Source organism: Bufo gargarizans, chromosome 4 (genome assembly GCF_014858855.1).
Source record: "Bufo gargarizans isolate SCDJY-AF-19 chromosome 4, ASM1485885v1, whole genome shotgun sequence".
NCBI classification, from domain to species: domain Eukaryota; kingdom Metazoa; phylum Chordata; class Amphibia; order Anura; family Bufonidae; genus Bufo; species Bufo gargarizans.
In genome coordinates, this window is record NC_058083.1 from 288,460,284 (window position 1) to 288,481,479 (window position 21,196).

Here is a 21,196-nt window from a genome sequence, read left to right on the forward strand (position 1 = left end):
TTTATAAGAATCAGGTAAATCCCACTGCCAACTATCGCAGCCTTGATCAGTAGGTAAGTACAAAGTGAAAATAAAGATGAAAAACAGAAGATACACAACACAATACAGGAAACTGAAAGGTAAACCAAGACCTGGGATTTTTGCAGGGGAGGAAAGGAGTGAAAAGAGAAGTTAAACTTCCTAATAGGGTGGTTATCCCTACAAAACACCCTATCCTCACCCTCAGCCCAGAGTCAGCCCATGATGGTGGAGCCTCTCCGTCCTTGTGCCTGGCCTGGCTCACCCTAATAGACCCTAATCATAATAATTTATCCCTTTTACCCCGACACATTTCTCCCAGTTTGGGTTCCTCAGGGACTCCATCCAAGAGGAATACAAAGGCCAAAATGACAGTACTCAAAAAAGATAAATAATGATGAACAAATAGGAAAAGGAGACTGGCTTATCTTGGTAAACAGCACTGGGGCCCATATGTATCACATGTAATAGCAATCATGGTGATGAGACTGCGTTTACATGTGGGGGTCCCTGTGGTGTAGCCAGAACTCCATGGTGCGTGATGCCGCAGAGAACCATGGCAGCCAGCATTGGCTTTAAATACTTGGTACGCGGCAAGCCTTCCGTCCGTCAGAAAAAGCATTTCCGTCCGGTGAAACGCATCGCCGTGGGTGGCCACCCACTTCCGGCCACATGGAACGCAAGTGTTCCCTTCAGACCGGTGGAGTGCAGCGCTGCGGATGCTGGAAAGCAGACACTGCCTCCACAGTCACACGGGGATGAAGAGACACCATTAAGGAGGCACCTAAGTAGAAGGTGCAGGCGCAGAAGCTACTGCGTTCTTTATTAAATATTTAACCCTGAAGTTACTAAATAAATAAAAAGGGTCCAGGTACCAACAAACTGGGCACCATAAAAGCCCCTATACTCAATAAGTGCCCCCGGTATCTTATTACTTCAAAACCCTGACTTATAATACATAAAAAGTATTCAACCATGTTGATGACATAACATGGCATTTATTATCCATATATAAAAGATATCTCATGATGATAACTCCAGTCATGGGATATTTTATTGAAGCTCCACAGGTCCTCCCCAGAACTATTAATTACACGCAGGGACCCTTAAGCCAATACCACCAGGCTTCAGCAGACATAGCTTCTGTATGCACCATTTCTCAAAATATACCTAACCTACAAGGGACCCTAAACAGATAAATAGAGATCCCCTAACAGGAAAAGCTATGTACTACAAGGCTTGATGAGTGCCTATGTAGTTTATTTTTATTTTTTGATGCTTCTTGCATCGCTAGCCAATCCAGGATCAACAGTTATTAGAAGCTGAAGCATATATTCTGAGGAAAGAAACACGAGAAAATAATATAAATTCTAAATAAAACAACCAAAGGTCAATCTTTTGTTTAACCCCATAGGACACTGTGATCTAAACCTATAAATCCATTCAGATTCCTTCTGAAGGATTTTTTTTATCCCAGACTCCTTTTCGTGGCGATGGGGGAATTATTTCCAACACTGAAAATTTGAGGACCCGAGGGTCCTCTGCATGTTTCTCAATCATGCGATTAGCTACAGGAGTGATGTTCTTTTTGTGAATATCATTCACGTGTTCACATATCCTTCTTCTCAACTCCATTTTTTTCTTTCCAACATAATCTTATGGACAGGGACATTGACATATATAGACCACACCTTTACTCTTACAGTTTACGAAGTCCCAAATTGCAAATCTACGATTAGTTACAGAGCAGGTTATTGTTTTTGATACAAAAATGAACTCACTAGCTTTGTAAGTCCCGCAACGAAACATTCCCATTGGTTTACGGTTCAATAACGTAACTGTCCCAACTGGGGCTACATAGTGGCTGTGTATCAGATGCCACATAGACTTCTCCCCCTATCTCCTTGCTTAAATAACTTAATAATAACAACTAAACCTGTAATACATTCCTTTTGGATCTTACAGGTGAATTTGAGACCGACCTCATTGACATTCAGGGTATCAACCAAGTCGACAAACTGCTCTCTACTCCCGTTCCAGAGTACAAAGATATCATCGATATATCTTGTCCAAAATGATATCTTTTCACTCCACCAGACATCTCGATCAGGGAATACAATTGTATCCTCCCACTAGCCCAGGAAGAGATTGGCATAAGTGGGCACACAAGGGCCTGCCCATTGTCGCCCCCCTTAGCTGGTGATAGAAACGTCTATCAAAAAGAAAAAAATTATGGGTAAGGGTAAATTCCAATAGTCTAAGTACAAAGTCACTATGTGCCTTACAGTGCGTACCCCTGGTGCGTAGATAATAGGCCACTTTCTCATGTGGAATTGCACTATAGAGTGATTCAACATCAATACTGGCCAGTAGACAAGAGGGACCGATATTCAGGTTATCTATTTTACCCGGTCTATATAGAGTCAGTCCGCAATTTTGTGTTACTGAATTAACACCCGATACTATAGGGCAACCTTTCAGTGGATTTGTCCCTTTATGGATTTTTGGAAGTCCATAAAAGGTTGCAATTCGAATCACTTTCATTTCTAACCCTGATTTAAGAATAGTCTTGAGTTCCATAAGAAAAATGTCAGTGGGATCTCTTTATACCACTCGATAACCTTCCTGGTCCTTCAAAATATCTGAGCACATTTTACAGTACCCTTCATAGCCCAAAATTACTAGGTTACCAACTTTGTCGGATGGCTTGATAAAAATCGATTTGTCCTTTTCCAAGATCTTTAAGGCTTCGTATTTATTCATTGATAAATTCCGTGGGTGAGATCGTCTGACCCTCAGTTGTTCTAGATCAGAGGTCACCATCCTTTGGAAGATATCAATGTGTTCATAGTTGAATGATGGAGGCATCTTGGTGCTCTTGAGACGAAGATCAGTGAAGGGTCCTTCTCCTGATTTCCCGGAACCCTCCTCCCAAAGTTCCATGAAGATTTCTAAATCAGAAATCTCACTTTCCTTTATACCTAGTTTCTCATATGATTGTTTAATAGTATTATTGAAAAACTTTTTCCATTTTAACTTTCTACAGAACAGATGTATATCTTTTACCCATGTAAATAAATTAAATTAATTTGTCAGGACAAATTAGAGACTCTTTTTCAAAATATTAATCTCTGTTTCGGTTAAAGTACGTGAAGAGAGATTTATCACCTGTAGGTTGTGTAATAACCTAGAGGGGAGAATCGTAGATGGTCGGTACGTCTCACTGAGTATGTATTCCTCAGTGATATAATACCTGGGAAGTAGTACGCCAGTAACATTAGGTTGCTGGGAGGTTTTGATTAAAGTGGTTTTTGGGTCCGGGTTTTAGGAGTGACCAGAGAGTTTGGGTGGGACAGGTCACTCCCGTACCTTATCCAGGTTTTTTCTCCCCTAAAGGTGTGGTTAAAGAGGCTGGGGAGATCTCACCTAGAGAGAAGTGTAGATGGGCTATCTGAAAGCTGAACAAGCTGGGCTGGGAGTTGGTCTCAAAAAGATCCCAATAAGTGGTGAGACTCTACTGTTTTGTTACCCTGCTTGGACCGTTCCCAGAGTGTAGGACTTCATGTTATCAAATATGTGTGGGATGAAGAAAGCTTAAAGCTAAAGCTTGGAAATGTTTATTATTGTTTGCTGGAATAAACTCTGCCTGTGGTGAAGACTAAATTAACGCCTGTGTGTGTGAACAGTGACTGACTTAAAACCCCCACAGTTGTCATTGGGCCTGGTTTTTGACCCCCTTGTTTCTGTCCCGTAACTGGTATGGAGTTTGATTCTGTGATAAAATACCGTAGGTACTGTAACATTGCCCAGTGATCCTAAGGAGGAAGAGGAGGAGGGTACACCTTGATAGTTTCCCGTCTGTGTATTGCCTGTCTCCCTCCCCCATTTCCGCCACTTTTTACCTTGCTTTTTAGAGAAAGGTGCCCCTTTATTGAATCCTCCCTTCCTTGAGGATTGCTGAATCTCAAAGTCAGAGAGATCTGTGTCTGATGATGAAATTTCAGACACAGAGGGAGTGATATTTTTATTCACTAACTGATAGGCTTTCTGTTCTCAAGTCTCTGACAAATTGTCTATGCTTACGTTCTTTTAAGATGCCCTGAAATTTCTCAACTGACGTCTGTAAAGATGATTCCCGTTTACTGAAATCTACGTCAGACTGAAATTTCAAGGCTGTTTCTTTCAATTTACGCAACTTCTCAGAGGTCAAATAGATTTTTCTTTTCCTCTAACAGAATTTTTATTAAACTCAAAGAACTGCATGTCAGTTCTTCTTCACAAACTTTCCTGTATTTTGTTGTGTATCTTCTGTTTTTCATCTTTATTTTTACAATGTACTTACCTACTGATCAAGGCTGCGGTAGTTGGCAGTGACACTTACCTGGTCTTTTTTTTAAAACGATTCTAATAAATAGTGGTTTTAAGGGTCCTTTTTTGGAGTTTGTTTAGGTGATTCTATATGTAAGGTATATGGGACCCATAGCTATCATTTTACATAACAGTCTATGTTTATGAGAGTTATACATCAGTACACCTTTATTTTGCTGGACAAAATTATGTAGTTGACTTAGGCTACTTTCATACTGGTGTTTTGGCTTTCTGTTTGTGAGATCCGTTCAAGGCTCTCACAAGCCGTCCAAAACGGATCAGTTTTGCCCTAATGCATTCTGAATGGAAAAGGATCTGTTCAGAATGCATCAGTTTGCCTCCGTTCTGCCTCCATTCCGCTTTGGAGGTGGACACCAAAACGCTGCTTGCAGTGTTTTGGCGTCCGTCTGACGAAACTGAGCTAAACGGATCCACAATGTCCGTCAATGGGGACGGATCCGTTTTCATTGACACAATCTGGCACAATAAAAAACGGATCCGTCCTCCATTGACTTTCAATAGTGTTCAAGAAGGATCTATTTTGGCTATGTTAAAGATAATACAAACAGGTCCGTTCTGAACGAAGGCAGATGGTTGTATTATCTGAACGGATCCGTCTGTGCAGATCCATGACGGATCCGTACCAGTACCAAACGCGAGTGTGAAAGTAGCCTAAGCTATACTGTACCATCTGTTGAAAAAACACATATATCTGACATACGGAAAAAGTAACCTGTAAACTGATATTTTTGGGATGCGCACACGTTACACAGGAGATGTATCGCAGATAATGACGCTGTCTGCAGCGGCCTAACTATTGCACGCTATTTAGCGCAGGATTATAGATATTGCTGCCACACACAATAGTTCTTAAAAGGACTTTTGGGTCTGCAAAGTTTTAGCTATTTAGCACAGGTTGCGCTAAAAATATATATTGCTGCTGCCACACACAACAATAGCCCTTAAAAGGACTTTTGGGTCTCTGACAAGTTTTTCTACAGAAAAAATAATAATTTCACTCCCTACTTTATCTTTCCCTTCCTCAGCACAGCTCTCCGTGACTAACACTGAGCCGAACACGTGTCATCGGGGGCCATATAGCACCCAATGACGCGTTCCGACCAGCCAATCACTGTCATGCCAGTAACAAACATGGCTATGGAATTACAGTGAAGGGCAGTACTTACCTGCACGTTTATTGGCTGCGTAGCAGGCAACAAACGTGCGGGGAGGAGACTCGAGCATTGCGCTCGAGCACATGCAGTATTCAGCCGAATACCGCCATGTGCCGAGCATCGAGATGCTCGAGCAGAACTGCTGTTCGGCCGAGCATGCTCGATCAACACTAGTGCAGACTTATCATTCCACTTTTACTAGTTATTCCAGAGGAGTTACAGTGTTAATTCACAGAGGGATTGATTTCCTCTGCGAGGCATCCTCTATTGATAAGCAGGTGAGATTTGTTTTTCTCTAGGGAAAGCTTTTTGGGAAATTATGTATCCTGGCCTTTATTTATATCCCACCACCATTTTCTTTATATGTACTTCATTATCTGTTAACCTTTATGGATCAATGGCTTGAATATCCTTCCCTGGTTAATGGAGACTTCAATAGTGTTATTGACCCAGAGACGGATAGGATTTCAATGGTGGTGGTGGTGATATATATATATCCCCGCCCAAGGGTCTCCTTCAGCATGTTTCTGCCAGGAAGCGGGTTTTGTGGATATATGGAGATCCTTGGAAAAGGGGAAAAGAACTTATTCTTGTATAAGTAAGTCCGGAAACTCTATGTCCAGGATAGATCTGGCCTTGATAAATAAAAATTACTTGAAATATATAAATTGGATGAAATACGAGGCCATATCTTTATCGGACCATGTACCTTTTTCTTTAGAATTAGTTATGAGAGATAATAATCATAGGATAAGAGCCCCATTTAGACTAAATCCCCATTGGATTTCCATAATGGATAATTATGAATTGCTAAAACAGAAGATGGTGTGCTTTTGGGATAATAACTACAATTCTGTAAAAATCCAACTGGTATGGGATACATTTAAGGCCTTTATAAGGGGAGTATTTTTTAAGTAACATCTTTAATCTAAGAAGGGAGTTTTAGTAAGAAAGAGAGAGGTCTAAAAGAAACAGCCTTACTTGGTATGAATGAATTCTCTAGGAATAACACAATAGCAAATAGGGAAACTATGCAGAAGGCAAGTCAGGCGTATTCTGATTTTCTATTGGAAAAGGGTCAGCAGAGACTTTTTTTTTTGAAGGGACAAAAATACTTCTCTGAATTGGGTAGACCGGGGCGAGGGTGCTCTCTAACCAGGAGCAAAAAAAAGAGATAGGTTGCATTAGCTCTCCCGAAGGTATAATTATAGAAGATCAAGACCTAATAAAGGAAACATTTTTTAAGTTTTTTTTCGGAATTTTACAATACAGATAAGGTTATTCAAGAGGTTGAGATCGATTTATATCTGGAATCTATTATGCTCCCTGTTCTTACAGACACCCAAAGAAAATCCCTTGATGCAGATCTTTCTTTAGAGGAGTTAGAGGCAGCGCTGAAGGCATGTTCTGGAAACTCCTCCCCTGGGTCCGATGGATTCCCATATGAATTCTATCGTGACTAACACTGAGCCGAACACGTGTCATAGGGAGGTTATCTTTCCTTGCCTTTTGGAGGTCTTCACCGGATCATTGGAGGAGGGTAGGTTTCCAGAATCAATGACAGGGGTGGTAATAATATTAATATTAAAAAGGGAAAGGATCCCTTAGATATGGGGTCATATAGGCCAATCTCCCTATTGAATACCGACATGAAACTTTTCTCAAGGATCTTCACTACAAGGCTATATAAGGTTATTTCAACAATTATACACCCTGATCAGAATGGTTTTTTCCCCCAATAAATGCACTCATTATAATCCGGATCGGCTGTACGCGAATATACAATCTCCCGGGGGGGGGGGGGGGGGGGGGGGGGGTTTCCCGCTCCATTCTGTCTTTAGATGCCTCTAAGGCGTTTGACAGGGTGGAGTGGGAATTCCTCTGGAAAATGGGATTTGGCACTAGATTTATAGATATGATTAAGCTTATATATAAGGCTCCCACAGCTAGATTGAATATTAATGGAAGTTTGACAAGGAGTTTTTCCCTGAGTAGGGGTACCAGTCAGGGTTGTCCACTCTCTCTATTATTATTTAATATTTATATTGAGCCACTCGCAGCTAGGATTAGGCAAGACTCCAGGATTGAAGGATTTGGTAAATCAGGATTAGAGGACTGCATCTCTTTGTATGCAGATGATGTCCTTTTTTTCATAAATCATAATGAAACTGTACTTCCAGAACTCATTAGAACCTAAACTGCTTTGATTTAGTTTCAGGCCTTGATATTAATTGGTCAAAAACAACCCTTATGCTGTTAGATGGACCTGGTGGTCCAATTGATGGGACTTTGAGCATGCTAAAGATTGCGGATTTATTTGAATACTTGGGTATGATGATACAGTCCTTATCAAAAGTTTAAGACCACTTGAAAAATGGCAAAAAATCATATTTTACATTGTTGGATCTTAACAAGGTTCCAAGTAGAGCTTCAACATGCAACAAGAAGAAATGAGAGTGAGACAAAACATTTTTTGAGCATTCAATTAATTGAAAATAATGATTAAACTGAAACAGGCTGTTTTTCAGCTGATCCTTGGGAAATCTATCCTTGTGGAACTTCACTATTGTGCGCCATATTTTCATTACAGCGGTTTAGATGTCCTCTGGTGCATCGACCCCTGAATTTATTGTGTGGCTGCATTGTGAGAAGCTTGAAAATCCGATATACCTTTGACCTGACGGACTCCCTATGTATTGGGCAGCGCGACCACCATTACTTATTCGCTTGAAATTTATGTGAACTTGACCTACGTCACGAGGTGGATCTGCAGCGCCGATAAGTACCCTACAAAGTTTTGAGAGACTACGGTATTTCTTTTTCTTATTTTAAATAGGGTTGTTGCGGGTATCGAAATTTCCATTTTTTCAATACTGTGCTGCGCAGTCTAGTATCTCTGAACATGAGCGCGCTGCTGTCAGTGCGCTCATATTCCCTCAGCAGCACAGGGGAGAAGGAAGCAGTGTCTCCCTCCCCCTGTGCGGCCGCTGCCGCTGCCACCAATGAACGGGGAAAGGGGCGGAGGAGGGGCGGGCGCACTGCGCCACCAATGATAGGACTTTTACTGGGTCCAAGTATTTAAGTATAGGTTTAAGTATTAAGCTACACAGAGCAGTGCCCAGAGAGGTCCCAGCACTTACTATTATTCCTGGGCACCGCTCCGTTCGCCCGCCGTGCCCCATTACTGTCTCCTGCTCCGTATGCGGCACCTGAGGGGTAACTGCCGCTGATCTGCTGCCACTACTCGCCTCCTGTATTAGGGGTAATTATTATTGGTGGCACCCTCCACCCCCCCCTTCAAACCCCCACCCCATTAAAATCATTGGTGGCAGTGGCCACAGGGTCCCCTCCTCTTCATTGGTGGCAGTGGCTACAGGGTCCTCTCCCCTCCTCCTCATTGGTGGCAGTGGCAGTTCTGATCAGAGCCCCAGCTGTGTAAGCCTGGGGCTCCGATCAGTTACCATGGCAGCCAGGACACTATTGAAGCCCTGGCTGCCATAGACAAAATATAAAGTATGAATCACCCCCTTTCCCAATTTCACATATAAAATATATAAACAATAAATAAACATATTGCATATCGCCACGGCCGAAAAGTCCAAACTATTAAAAAATTAAAAAAATCTATACGGTGAACGCCGGAACAAAAGAAATAAACAAAAACTGCGTGATTCGCCATTTTTTAAAATGCGGAATGCACGTGGCTTTTTTTAGTTTATTTTTTCGCGTGGTATCGAATGGTATCGAGGATCGCAATACTTTTTTATGGTATCGAAATCGAATCAAAAATTTGGTATCGCAACAACTCTAATTTTAAAGTTATACTTCCATTTATGGAATTGGCACAAAGAGAACACATTGTTAATTTACGGTACCTTGGTTTAGGCATCTTCAATTACGATCGGCAGTTTTTAGTGTTAAGAACAAATTTATGCTTGAGATAGACACTTCTACACCTTTGAATGATTTGATGGGAAGCCCGGGTCGGAAGGCCAAGATTTCCCAACTTTATAAACTGTTATTGGAATCACTATTTAAGAATATATGCTCCACCCGGACAAAGGTCTTGGGGAGTGGATTGTTCATTGATTCAATTAGGTGACTGGGAAAATATATTAGCTAACCTAAGATTAGTGTCTTACAATTTCAGTCACGTGGTGGTTCAATTTTATATTTTACATAGAATATATGTTACACCAGTATGGCTTAACAAATGTGGTCTAAGAAATAATTTAAACTGCCCACGATGTGATTTACCGGGAGCTGATTATTTACATATGTTTTGGTCCTGTAAAGAAATAATAAAATATTGGAGAGCAATTAATAACTACATCACGCAAAAACTGAAAGTAGCCATTCCATTTACAGAGCAATGTTGGATACTTGGCGATCTTTCCCAGGTTAATTGTTATAAAGTTTAAAAAGATTTTATTGATTAAAATAATTTTTTTTGCGAGACTTTTAGTTTCAAGAGTCTAGTTTTCATGAAACATGCCTACTATATACACATGGTTAAACTTAGTTAAGAAGATCAAGAGATATGAAAATATCCTTCACAAGCAAAGAAATACTGAGGAGAAATGGAATAGGATATGGGGGACATGGAGGTTTCAAGCTAAATCGTAGGTTCCTCTGCCCCCACCTCATCAGCATCCCATCTCCATCTGAAGATGGAGGGGATAGGAGACGCATCGCAAGGGGGAGGCAGAGTAGGGGTAAGGGTGGGGAAAAAGGTTTAAATGAGGGGAAACGGGAAAAGCAATAACCTTGTTGATTAATTTATATGGCTATAATCGGTATGTTTTCTTTTTACCTTTTGTTAGAATAAAAAAAATTGTGGAAAAAAAAAAAAAGTACCCTTTTCCTTGCTCTCTGTATATCCCAAATGGTTATATATGGGAAACAGACATGTGCTTGTGTGAGGTCCTGAAAAGTAGGCCCAAAGAGAAGTCTGTTCCATGGAATCCTCACCCCCTGAGATTAAAAACTGCCAAAGAACAATCTAACTGAAAGACTACCCCTATGAGAAAGAGAATAGACATTCACAGAAAGTTGAGAACCATTTTAAGACAGTAAGGTATTCGCTGGAAAGACAACAAGGTATGTTGTATGTACTGCAACTACTATCTATTCAGAATTTGTTTATTGTAACCAAACTCGTCTGGTCACTGACTCCACCATCATCTGCCAGCCCCTACCTATGCCTGCCCACCCGCCTTGCACCATCTACTTAAAGGGGTTCTCTGGGAATTAAGAAAATGAAAATACTTAAATATTACTTTATTATTAAATATATTCTCAAATACCTTTCATTATTTATAATGGCTCGTTTTGTCTGGGGAGCAATCATCAGGGGAAACAAAATGGCCGCTGTACCATTAGTTCACACAAAACCTGTCCTGATCACACATGAGGACAAGTTACTTTACAACACTGAGGTAAAGAGCTGCCTCATTCTCCTCCTCTCTACTTGTCAGGGATTATGATCCTGAATACAGATGATAAGAACTTTAGCTGGATCTCTGGGGAATTTAGTTCATAAGGAGACATGAAGTACAGAGAGGACGGACAGGAGAGGCTGTGGTAATGGAGACTGCATACAAGCTGCTGCTGATTAGCCACACCTCACCCTCCTTTCATGTCTCATCATCTCCATTCCCACAGAGATTCACCTGTATTCAGGATCATGATTCCTGACAAGCAGAGCAAAGAGGATGATGAGGCAGCACTATGGCTAATTGTGGTGAAGTAACTTGTCCTCCTGTGTGATTAGGACAGGTTTTGTGTGCACTGATAAGACGGCGGCCATTTTATTTTTCCTAATGATTGCTCCCAAGACAAAACAAGTCATTCTAAGTAATGATAAGTATTTGTGAATATATTTATTATAAAATAATATTTAAGTATTTTCATTTTTTAAAATTTCTGGAGAACCCCTTTAACATCAAGGGCACCCAGTCACCACCAGACAGGTGTCCCAGAATGCCCAGGGTCTTCCCCGAGGGAGGAAATGGTGTGCCTTCCAACCATTACACATGCGGCCCAGGGAACACTAGGGAGAGGTATTAGCTACATGAGGACTACATTCACCCTCATTGCCACTGCCACTACTCCCATCTTCTCCAACTATTTCCAGCACGTCTCCCCTATGGGCCGGGGCACTGCATTCTTAACATACAACCCCATCCTTTACATGCAATAGTTTTTTGGTTTTCATGTTACAATAACACTGGCTGTGTTCAGAGTTGAAGGGTTGTCCGAGATAAAAAATCTCTAACAAGCCCTAATATGGCTTAAACTTTAAAAAACATGTTATACTCACCCCTTTCTCCAGGTCCTTACTCTGCTGTGCTTGTCCAGTTCTCCTGCTGCTTTTTGAAATAGAAGCGATGACATGCCTGGAAACAGCATGTGACCATTGAAGCTAATCACAGCAGTCTAACTCTGAGGACAGTAATTGGATGCAGAGGTGACATCTCCTATCCCAGCATGTCATTGTGTACGTCACTGGCACTGTGACATTATGACGTGCTGAGATAGGCTTGTGTCTGCTGCAGCCAGTCACTGTCCTCAGTGGTAGATAGCTAAAGACAGTTAACAGCTCCAGTGGTCACAAGCTGTGTCCAGGCATGTCACGGCTTCTATTGTAAAAAAAAAACAAAAAAAACTGCAGCAGGATAACCAGACCAGCATCACAAAGAATGGCACTGGAGAGGAGTTAGTATAACATGTTTTTTTTCTATTTTAAACCATTTTAGGGCTTATCTGAGATTTTTTATTATTTTGGACAGCCTATTTAAATGGACATTTATGTACAGGCATTGAATTGCTGCATATGTAGTTTCTCATAAAATATTGAAAATAATATTGCTTAGGCTGGGTTTACAAGGGCGTGACGGATTTGTTCAGGATGCGTCCCGGGTGTATTGCGGCAAACCCACGCGAGTAGGTACCCAATTGCAGTCATTTGCGATTGCGTTCCGTTGTTTTTATGCGTTTTGCACGCGCGTGATAAAAAACTGACTGTGGTACCCAGACCTGAACTTCTTCACTGAAGTTCAGGTTTGGGTTCGGTGTTGTGTAGATGTAATTATTTTCCCTTATAACATGGTTATAAGGGAAAATAATAGCATTCTTTAATACAGAATGCTTAGTAGAAGGCCAATTGAGGGTTAAAAAATTTAAAAAATTAACTCACCTCCTCCCATTGATTGCGTAGCTGCCGGTCTCCTGTTCTTTCTTCAGGACCTGTCAAAGGACCTGTGGTGACGTCACTGAACTCATCACATGGTCCATCACCACGGTGATGGACCATGTGATTGGACCATGTGATGTGACGTCACCACAGGTCCTTTAGCCGGCAGCTCATGAATAAAGAAGTAAGAAGAGATCGGCAACTACGTGATCAAGAGGAGGAGGTGAGTGAATTTTTATTTATTTTTTAACCCTCAATTGTAGAATGCTATTATAAGAATATAATACATTCACTTCTATGGGGCCTGCGTTGCGTGATAAATGCACAATATAGAGCATGCTGCGATTTTCACGCAACGCACAAGTGATGTGTGAAATCACTGCTCATGTGCATAGCCCCATATAAGTGAATAGGTCCGGATTCAGTGCGGGTGCAATGCGTTCACCTCACGCATTGCACCCGCGCGGAAATCAGTGTGAACTCAGCCTTATTCAGTAACAACTGAGAAAAATGTTGTCATCAGATGTACTGACTGTATAAACATAAAGCCAATCATTTTTGTACTATATATATATATATATATATATATATATATATACATACAGGTATACAGTATAATAATTGATGATCAGCTTAACCTTTTTATGGGAACCTTATAAAGCAAATACTAATGAGCGATTCCATTATGGAGGTGCTTACTAGTATGTGGGAGGCGCGAGGACTGTAACGCTGGCTGTACTCACCGCTCCCTGGTCTTCTCCGGGCCCGCGTGCACTCTGATCTGACGTTGTACGTAGACTGGTCAAAGTTCAGCGCAGCCGGGAGAAGAGCAGGGAGTGGCAGCGGAGCAGGAGAGATAAGTTAATTTATTATATATATATATATATACATACAGGTATACAGTATAATAATTGATGATCAGCTTAACCTTTTTATGGGAACCTTATAAAGCAAATACTAATGAGCGATTCCATTATGGAGGTGCTTACTAGTATGTGGGAGGCGCGAGGACTGTAACGCTGGCTGTACTCACTGCTCCCTGGTCTTCTCCGGGCCCGCGTGCACTCTGATCTGACGTTGTACGTAGACTGGTCAAAGTTCAGCGCAGCCGGGAGAAGAGCAGGGAGTGGCAGCGGAGCAGGAGAGATAAGTTAATTTATTTACTTTATCTCTGATGGGGGTCTGATCTGAGGTCTGATCTGGGGGTCGGATATGGGGATCTGATCACAGGTTTGATAGGTGGGTCTGATCTGAGGGCTGATTGGGGATCGGATGAAGTTTGGTGGTCTACTGAAGAATATTTTTTGTCTAAATTTCCTCATCAGGTGTGTCTTATAAAGTGGTAAATATGGTATATATATATATATATATATATATATATATACACACATACATATATATACACAAAATGCATTCAGACCCTTTTACTTTTTTTCAAATTTTGTTATGTTGTGGCCTTGTGCTATAATAAAAAAATAAACAAGTTCTTCGGTCAATACCCCATAATGAGAAAGTAAAAACAAAATGTTCTAAATATTAGCAAATTTATTAAAAAGGACAAACTAAAATTTCACCTGGACATAAGTATTCAGACCCTTTTCTATAACACTTGAAATTTAGCTCGGGGGCCTCCCATTTCTCTCCATCATCTTTCAGATGTTTCTACACCTTAATTGGAGTCCATCTGTGGTAAATTCAGTTGACTGGACATGACTTGGAAAGATACACCCCTGTCTATATAAGGTATCACCGCTGACAATGCATATCAGAGCAAAAACCAAGCCATGAGTAGGAAAGAACTGCTTGTAGAGCTCTGAGATAGGATTGTGTGGAGGGCTCAGAACTACAGAAGACTAAAAATATTCTGCTGTACTGAGAGTTCCAAAGAGCATAGTGGCCCCATAGTTCTTAAACAGAAGAAGTCTGGAACAACCAGGACTCTTCTTAGAGCTGGCCGCCCCACCAAAGAGAGATGACCAAGAACCCAATGGTCACTTTGCCTGAGCTGTAAATATCATTATTGCATATGGGAGAAACCTCCAGAATGCTGCATCACTGCAGCACTCCACTAATCTGGCCTTTATGGCAGAGTGGACAGAAAGAAACCTCTAATCAGTAAAATACACATAAAAGCCCATCTAGAGGTTGCAAAAAAAAAGCATCTAAAGGACTCTCAGACTGTGAGATACACTATCCTCTAGTCTGATGAAACCAAGATTTAAGTTTTGGGCCTCAATTCTAAACGACGTGTCTGGAGGAAACCAGGCACTGCTCATCACCTTCCTAATACAATCCTTATCATGAAGCATGGTGGTGGCAGCATCACGCTGTGGGAGTGCTTTACAGTGGCTGGGACAGGGAGACTGATCAGAGTTGAGGGAAAGTACAGGGATATTTTTAATGAAAACCTGATCCAGAGTGCTCTGGACATCAGACTGGGATGAAGGTTCACCTTCCAACAAGACAATTACCCTAAGCACACAGTCATGACAACACAAGAGTGGCTTAGGTATGACTCTGCGAATGTTCTCCACTGAGGCCGCAACATAACAAAATGTGTAAAAAGCACATAAGTGAGCGGTGAGTACAGAGCTGTAGGCAATAACATTAGTATCAGGGCCGGTGCTACCATAAGGCAGACCAAGCGGCCGCCTTAGGGCGCACCCTGGGGGAGGGCGGGAAAATGTGACATGGAGGGGGAGAAATGTGACATGTGGGATCTGATGGCTGACATTGGGGGCTGATGGCTGGGGGATGATGTCTGACATGGGGTTCTGATCTGAGGTCTGATTAACATTTGGGGTCTGATTGGGGCTGTGAGCTGAGGTCTGATTAACATTGGGGGTCTGATTTTTGGTCTGACCTGAGGTGTAATGGAAAATATTTTTTTCTTATTATCCTCCTCTAAAACCTAGGTGTGTCATCGAGGGCGAAAAATATGGTCCTTAAACCAGCCATTGTCTGAAGCAGAGAGAAGATACCAGGACCACAGAGAGGAGAAGCGTGGGGGGGGGGGGGGCGCCAAAATGTAGCTTCGCTTGTGTTGGCAAAAATCCTTGCACCAGCCCTGATTAGTATTCACTTTATAAGACAAATTGACAGTTTCCCCCACTTCTGGGGGGGAAAAAGAGCAAAAAACTATATATATATATACACACACACACACACACATATATATCTTGCAGCTGATTTTTCACCTTACTATGACTGCAAGTATTGAAACTTAATTTACTTTATAGATCTTTCTTCCCTGATTAACAAACTCACTTTCCATAGATGTCACTGCGTCTTGTAGAAGCATTTCTGGTGATTTATCGGCTACTTCCAGGAAAGCGACATTAACCATGGATGAGTCAGCAAACACTGGCTGCAGCAATTGCCATTCTTCATTAAATGTGTTTATGAGCTGCTTGAATGGTTCTATCTCTGGTACATCTGGATATCCTCCCTCAGGAACTTCAGGTAAAACAATTTCTGGGAACAAATTAAAATCTCACATTGTAATTAACATGCAACAAACAATATGGCCACAAAAAAAAAAAAAAACACTCTAAGGCTACTCTCACACTAGCGGCAGCCTTCTCCAGCAGGCTGTTTCAGCGGGTGAACAACCTGCCAAATCCATGCTGCCACTAGTGCACGCGTGCCGCCGCAGGTCCGCTCCGGCCACATTGACTATAATGGGGGCGTTCCGGCGGCAGCATGGCAAACATGCCGAGAGGCGTTCGGAATAAAACTACGACATATTGCCGTGAAAGTAGCCTAAGGCAGCTTTAACAATCCGTTTTATATGCTATCTGTTGATATGTTAATATAAAAAGGGACAACATGCCTAAGGTTACTATCACACTAGCGTTTCTTCTGGATCCGGCAGGGTTCAGCAAAAACGCTTCCGTTACTGATAATACAACCATCTGCATCCATTATGAATGGATCCGGTTCTAATATCTTTAACATACCCAAGACGGATCTGTCATGAACACCACTGAAAGTCAATAGGGGACGGATCCGTTTTCTATTGTGTCAGATAGTGTCAGAGAAAACGGATCCGTCCCCATTGACTTGCATTGTGAGTCATGACGGATCAGTCTTGCTCCGCATCCCATGACGGCGGTTTGCTGTCCGGTATTGGAGCGCAACCTAACGGAACGGAATGCATTTTGGAGCATTCCGTTCTGTTCCCATTGACAATTAATAGGGACAAAACGGAAGTGTTTTTTTCTGGTAGGTGATAGGTAGTTAGAGCCCTAAACCTTAGGTCAACCAGTAAAATTTCAACTATAAATAAAGCTCTTGGAAGATAATGGAAATCCTTAGAGATCGAGCTGGTGTATGCATAACAGCTATCCTGGAAGACATCTATAGTTAGCTACCTTGGACATCAATGCCCTACAAATTACAGAGCTTCGAGGCATGACTATATCCTGGTTTGACTGATCCCTGTCATGTCTCAAGGCTCTATAATGTGTCAAAAAATAGAGAGACAGTTTTCTTCCTTCTGGAGGACAACTGCAAATATAACAAAAAAGTACCCCCCCCCCCATAAAAATAGTAAAGAAGGTAACTGAAGGTAGATTTAAACTCTGTAAGTCCATCAGATATGCAGTCACAAGACCACGCTCCTGGTGTTTATCTCCTGCTTATGTGACATCCTATTCTCTGAACCCTTTCCTCCTTCCCTGATGTACTGGACATGACATACCTCTTGTCTCCACAGCTACCTGGCTCTACCTTCCTCCCTCCCTGTCTGTGGTAGGGGCATGTTTCCAGTGCTGCCCTTCATCAATCTAAATAGCAGAGCAGCGGCTCAGTGTCCTTGTAGACTGGAAATAATTACAGTGCTTCTTTAAGCTGCATTTAGACGCTGCGAGGAGAAGGCGATTGACAGGAAGGAAGCATTCTTTCCCCATAATCGGCTGCTCTTTAAGTGGAGGTTAAGCAATCACCTCCACAGTATGATGGCTGCTTCTTATCGTTCGACCCCATACAAAATCCTTGTTCCTGGGCAGTAGAGTGCTGTTTAGACAGCACAAATCTGCTGCCAGGAAACGATGATTGAGGTGTCCGCCCCTCATCTCATTTCACCCGATGGATGAGCATTCTTCTCATTTATTGGGTGATATGCAGCATCTTTACACGGCCGATTATCAGGAACGGCATTCATAAATGCTCCGTGTAATAAACAGACACGCAGGCAGCTTTAAATAGAGGCAATGTCTGTGGGAAAGATGAGGAAACATGGGCCCTGCCTGAGTAGTGTTGAGCAAACTTGTGTTTTAAGTTCGGCGTCTAAAGTTCGGGTTCGGGTTATCGAAGAATTTCATTATGGATTCCGCTACCACGGACCATAACGGAATTTGGAATCCATAACGCGATTCTTCGAGAACCCAAACTTTAGAGGCCGAACTTTAAAACTCAAGTTCGCTCAACACTAGCCCTGAGTCCTTTACATTGATAATTCCACAAAAGCAAGTCCAGGCAGCCTGAAAACAACTGTGCTGATACAAATTTTAAATAACTACTTCTGAGCTATGGTAGTATGACCATAACAGAGACCATTCAGACAAATCTAGTTACTTTTCTGTATTTTCTATAAACTCGAAAACCCCTTTAGGGTAAGTTGTTCAAGCAGCAGCAAAAACATTATAATTTCACTTTTTCTAAACTATAATGTCGTTTTATGAGAGAAGACTATCAGTATAGTGATGCTAACCATAATGGGGGATGATGCCCCCCTTGGACAATGATTCTTTTCATTTTAACCCGGAATGATTTTCGTTTATTACAAGTGAAGTTTTCTTCTGTGAGGACTTTTTACACTGTGTATCTGTTCCAGTAAAGTGCTAAGAACAGATTATGTATAATTTGTAGAAGCCTTCAGCGGAGTCTCTGAGAGCACACTAATATAGCGCACATAATTTCTGTCACATGCTCTCAAAATGTTTTTCTCTAACTGTGGATAGCGTTTTCTAAAACCTTTTCACTTGTACTATACTGTAGAGCAGATTTGCAAACCAGCATATTAAAGGGAACCTGTCGTCAACTTTATGTGGGCCATACTAACAGCAGAATAAGGGCTCGTTCACACGAACGTGTGATGCCCGTCGCCGCATTGCAGACTGCATTTAAGGATCCAAAATACACGGGCACCGTTCCGTGCCCATTCCACATCACGGATGCGGACCCATTCATTTCAATGGGTCAGTAAACCCAGAGATGCGGAACGGTGCGGAATGGAAGAACGGAACGGAACACTACGGAAGCACTACGGAAGCTACCGCACCGCAAAAAGAGAGAACTTGCTCTATCTTTTTGCGGCACAGAAGGATCGCGGACCCATTCAAGTGAATTGGTCTGCGATCCCCACGGACGGTGCCCGTGCATTGTGGCCTCTTTCACACCACCGTATGGCTTTTTCAGTGTTTTGCGGTCCGTTTTTCACGGATCTGTTGCTCTATTTTTTGTTTTCGTTGTGTTTCCGTTTCTGTTCCGTTTTTCCGTTCCGTTTTTTCGTATGGCTTATACAGTATACAGTAATTGCATAGAAAAATTTGGGCTGAGCATAACATTTTCAATAGATGGTTCCGCAAAAACAGAACGGATACGGAAGATATACGGATGCATTTGCGTATGTGTTCTGTTTTTTTGCGGACCCATTGACTTGAATGGAGACACGGAATGTGATTTGCGGGCAATAATAGGACATGCTTTATCTTTCAACGGAACGGAAAAAAACGGAAATATGAAAACAGAATGCATACGGAGTACATTCCGTCTTTTTTGCGGAACCATTGAAATTAGTAGTTCCGTATACAGACCGTATACGGAGCCCAAAAAACGGCCAGTTAACTGAAAACAAAAATGGTTGTGTTGCCTAAATTAGAGACAGGTGAGTTGATTTCAGCGGTCTGTCATTTAAAAGTAAGCGGTTGCCGAGAACCAACATCACAATCTTTGCAGACTGAGCCTGGAAAAGAGTCCCGGCCTCCTGAGAAGAGTCCTGGTTATTCATGACTTCCTGCTCTCCTGCCCACCTGCTGATGACTGACAGTCTTCTACCTAGTTTTCTCCCTTTCTCTCTAGGAGAGAACTGCCAATCATCAGCAGATGGGCAGGAGATTAGGAATAACCAGAACTCTTCTCAGGTACTCTTTTCAAGGCCTGTGCTGCAATGATTATGATGCTGGTTCTCGGCAACCACTTACTTTTAGCTCATGAGTGACACACTGCCGAAATCAGCATTTCTGTCACTAATTTAGGCTGCTCTCAGTGAGGTCAGCATAAAGTTGATGATGGGTTCCCTTTAAATATGCATAAAAAAGAGCACATGTGAAAGTGGCCTTATAAAATGTGTTAATCTTACTACTAAATGTATAAAGGATGTGCTCTTTACATGGGACTGTCACCCTGTTAACATTCAGAACTGCTGTACAACACTTTGCCTATAAGATTCATGACATAAAACGTGTGAGCAATATATAAAGTAACCTTGCTCTGGCTCCGGCTGCTCTGTATCTGAATGTATTTCCGGCTCCGCTATAGTGGCTGTCAAATCTTGCTTGGTTGAAACTGGTTCTGAGGGACCTAGATGATCAGCATCCACTGCACCTTGCTCTTCTGACTCTGCAAGATAAAGACATAAAAGTTTTGGGCTATGGATTCCTTTTGGCAGTAGACAGTATAGGCATATAATAGAAACACTGTATGGCAGAGAATGAAAAAATATTAGCCATTAGAAGGCAACACCTTATAACAAATCAAATAAGGCCTCATGCACATGGCCGTTGTTTTGGTCCGCATCCGAGCTGCGGCAGTGCTCCAGACTAAAAAAAATACCTGGTAGCCATTGGCTCCTGAACTGAAAAATTCAAATTTTTAGTCGCCAAATCGAAACCGAATCAAAATTTTGGTATCGTGACAACGCTACTCCGATCAGATCGGCATAGGGTTGTTTTGATACCAAAATTTTGATTTGCTTTCGTCACCATAAAAAAGTATTGCGATACTCAATACCGCGCAAAAAAAGCAGCGTGCATTTCGCATTTTATGAAATGTTCGGCCCATAATAGAACAGTCCTATCCTATTTTTTGGGGTGACAAGGTGACTAAAAAATGGCAAATACTCACCGCATAGGAGATTTTTTTAATAATTTAATAGTTTGGACAGCGCTATGTAATATGTTTATTTATTCTTTATATATTTTATATGTAAAATTGGGAAAGGGGGGATTTAAACTTAATATTTTAGGGTACTTTCACACTAGCGTTTTTCTTTTCCGGCATAGAGTTCCGTCCTCGGGCTCAATATCGAAAAAGTGATCAGTTTCATACCCATGCATTCTGAATGGAGAGTAATCCGTTCAGGATGCATCAGGATGTCTTCAGTTCAGTCATTTTGACTGATCAGGCAAAAGATAAAACCGCAGCATGCTACGGTTTT

At 41.7% G+C, this 21,196-nt stretch overlaps 1 protein-coding gene across 1 annotated transcript in view; it reads right to left on the reverse strand.

Annotated features, from left to right (window-relative positions):
- AK9 (adenylate kinase 9) overlaps window positions 1-21,196 on the reverse strand; it is a 156,820-nt gene that overhangs the window by 66,104 nt on the left and 69,520 nt on the right. Inside the window, exons 20-21 of the mRNA XM_044290719.1 lie at window positions 20,245-20,379; window positions 16,024-16,230 (exon numbers count right to left, since the gene is read on the reverse strand). Of these exons, the coding sequence (XP_044146654.1) occupies window positions 16,024-16,230; window positions 20,245-20,379 (342 nt within the window). The remainder of the gene's footprint in view (window positions 1-16,023; window positions 16,231-20,244; window positions 20,380-21,196) is intronic.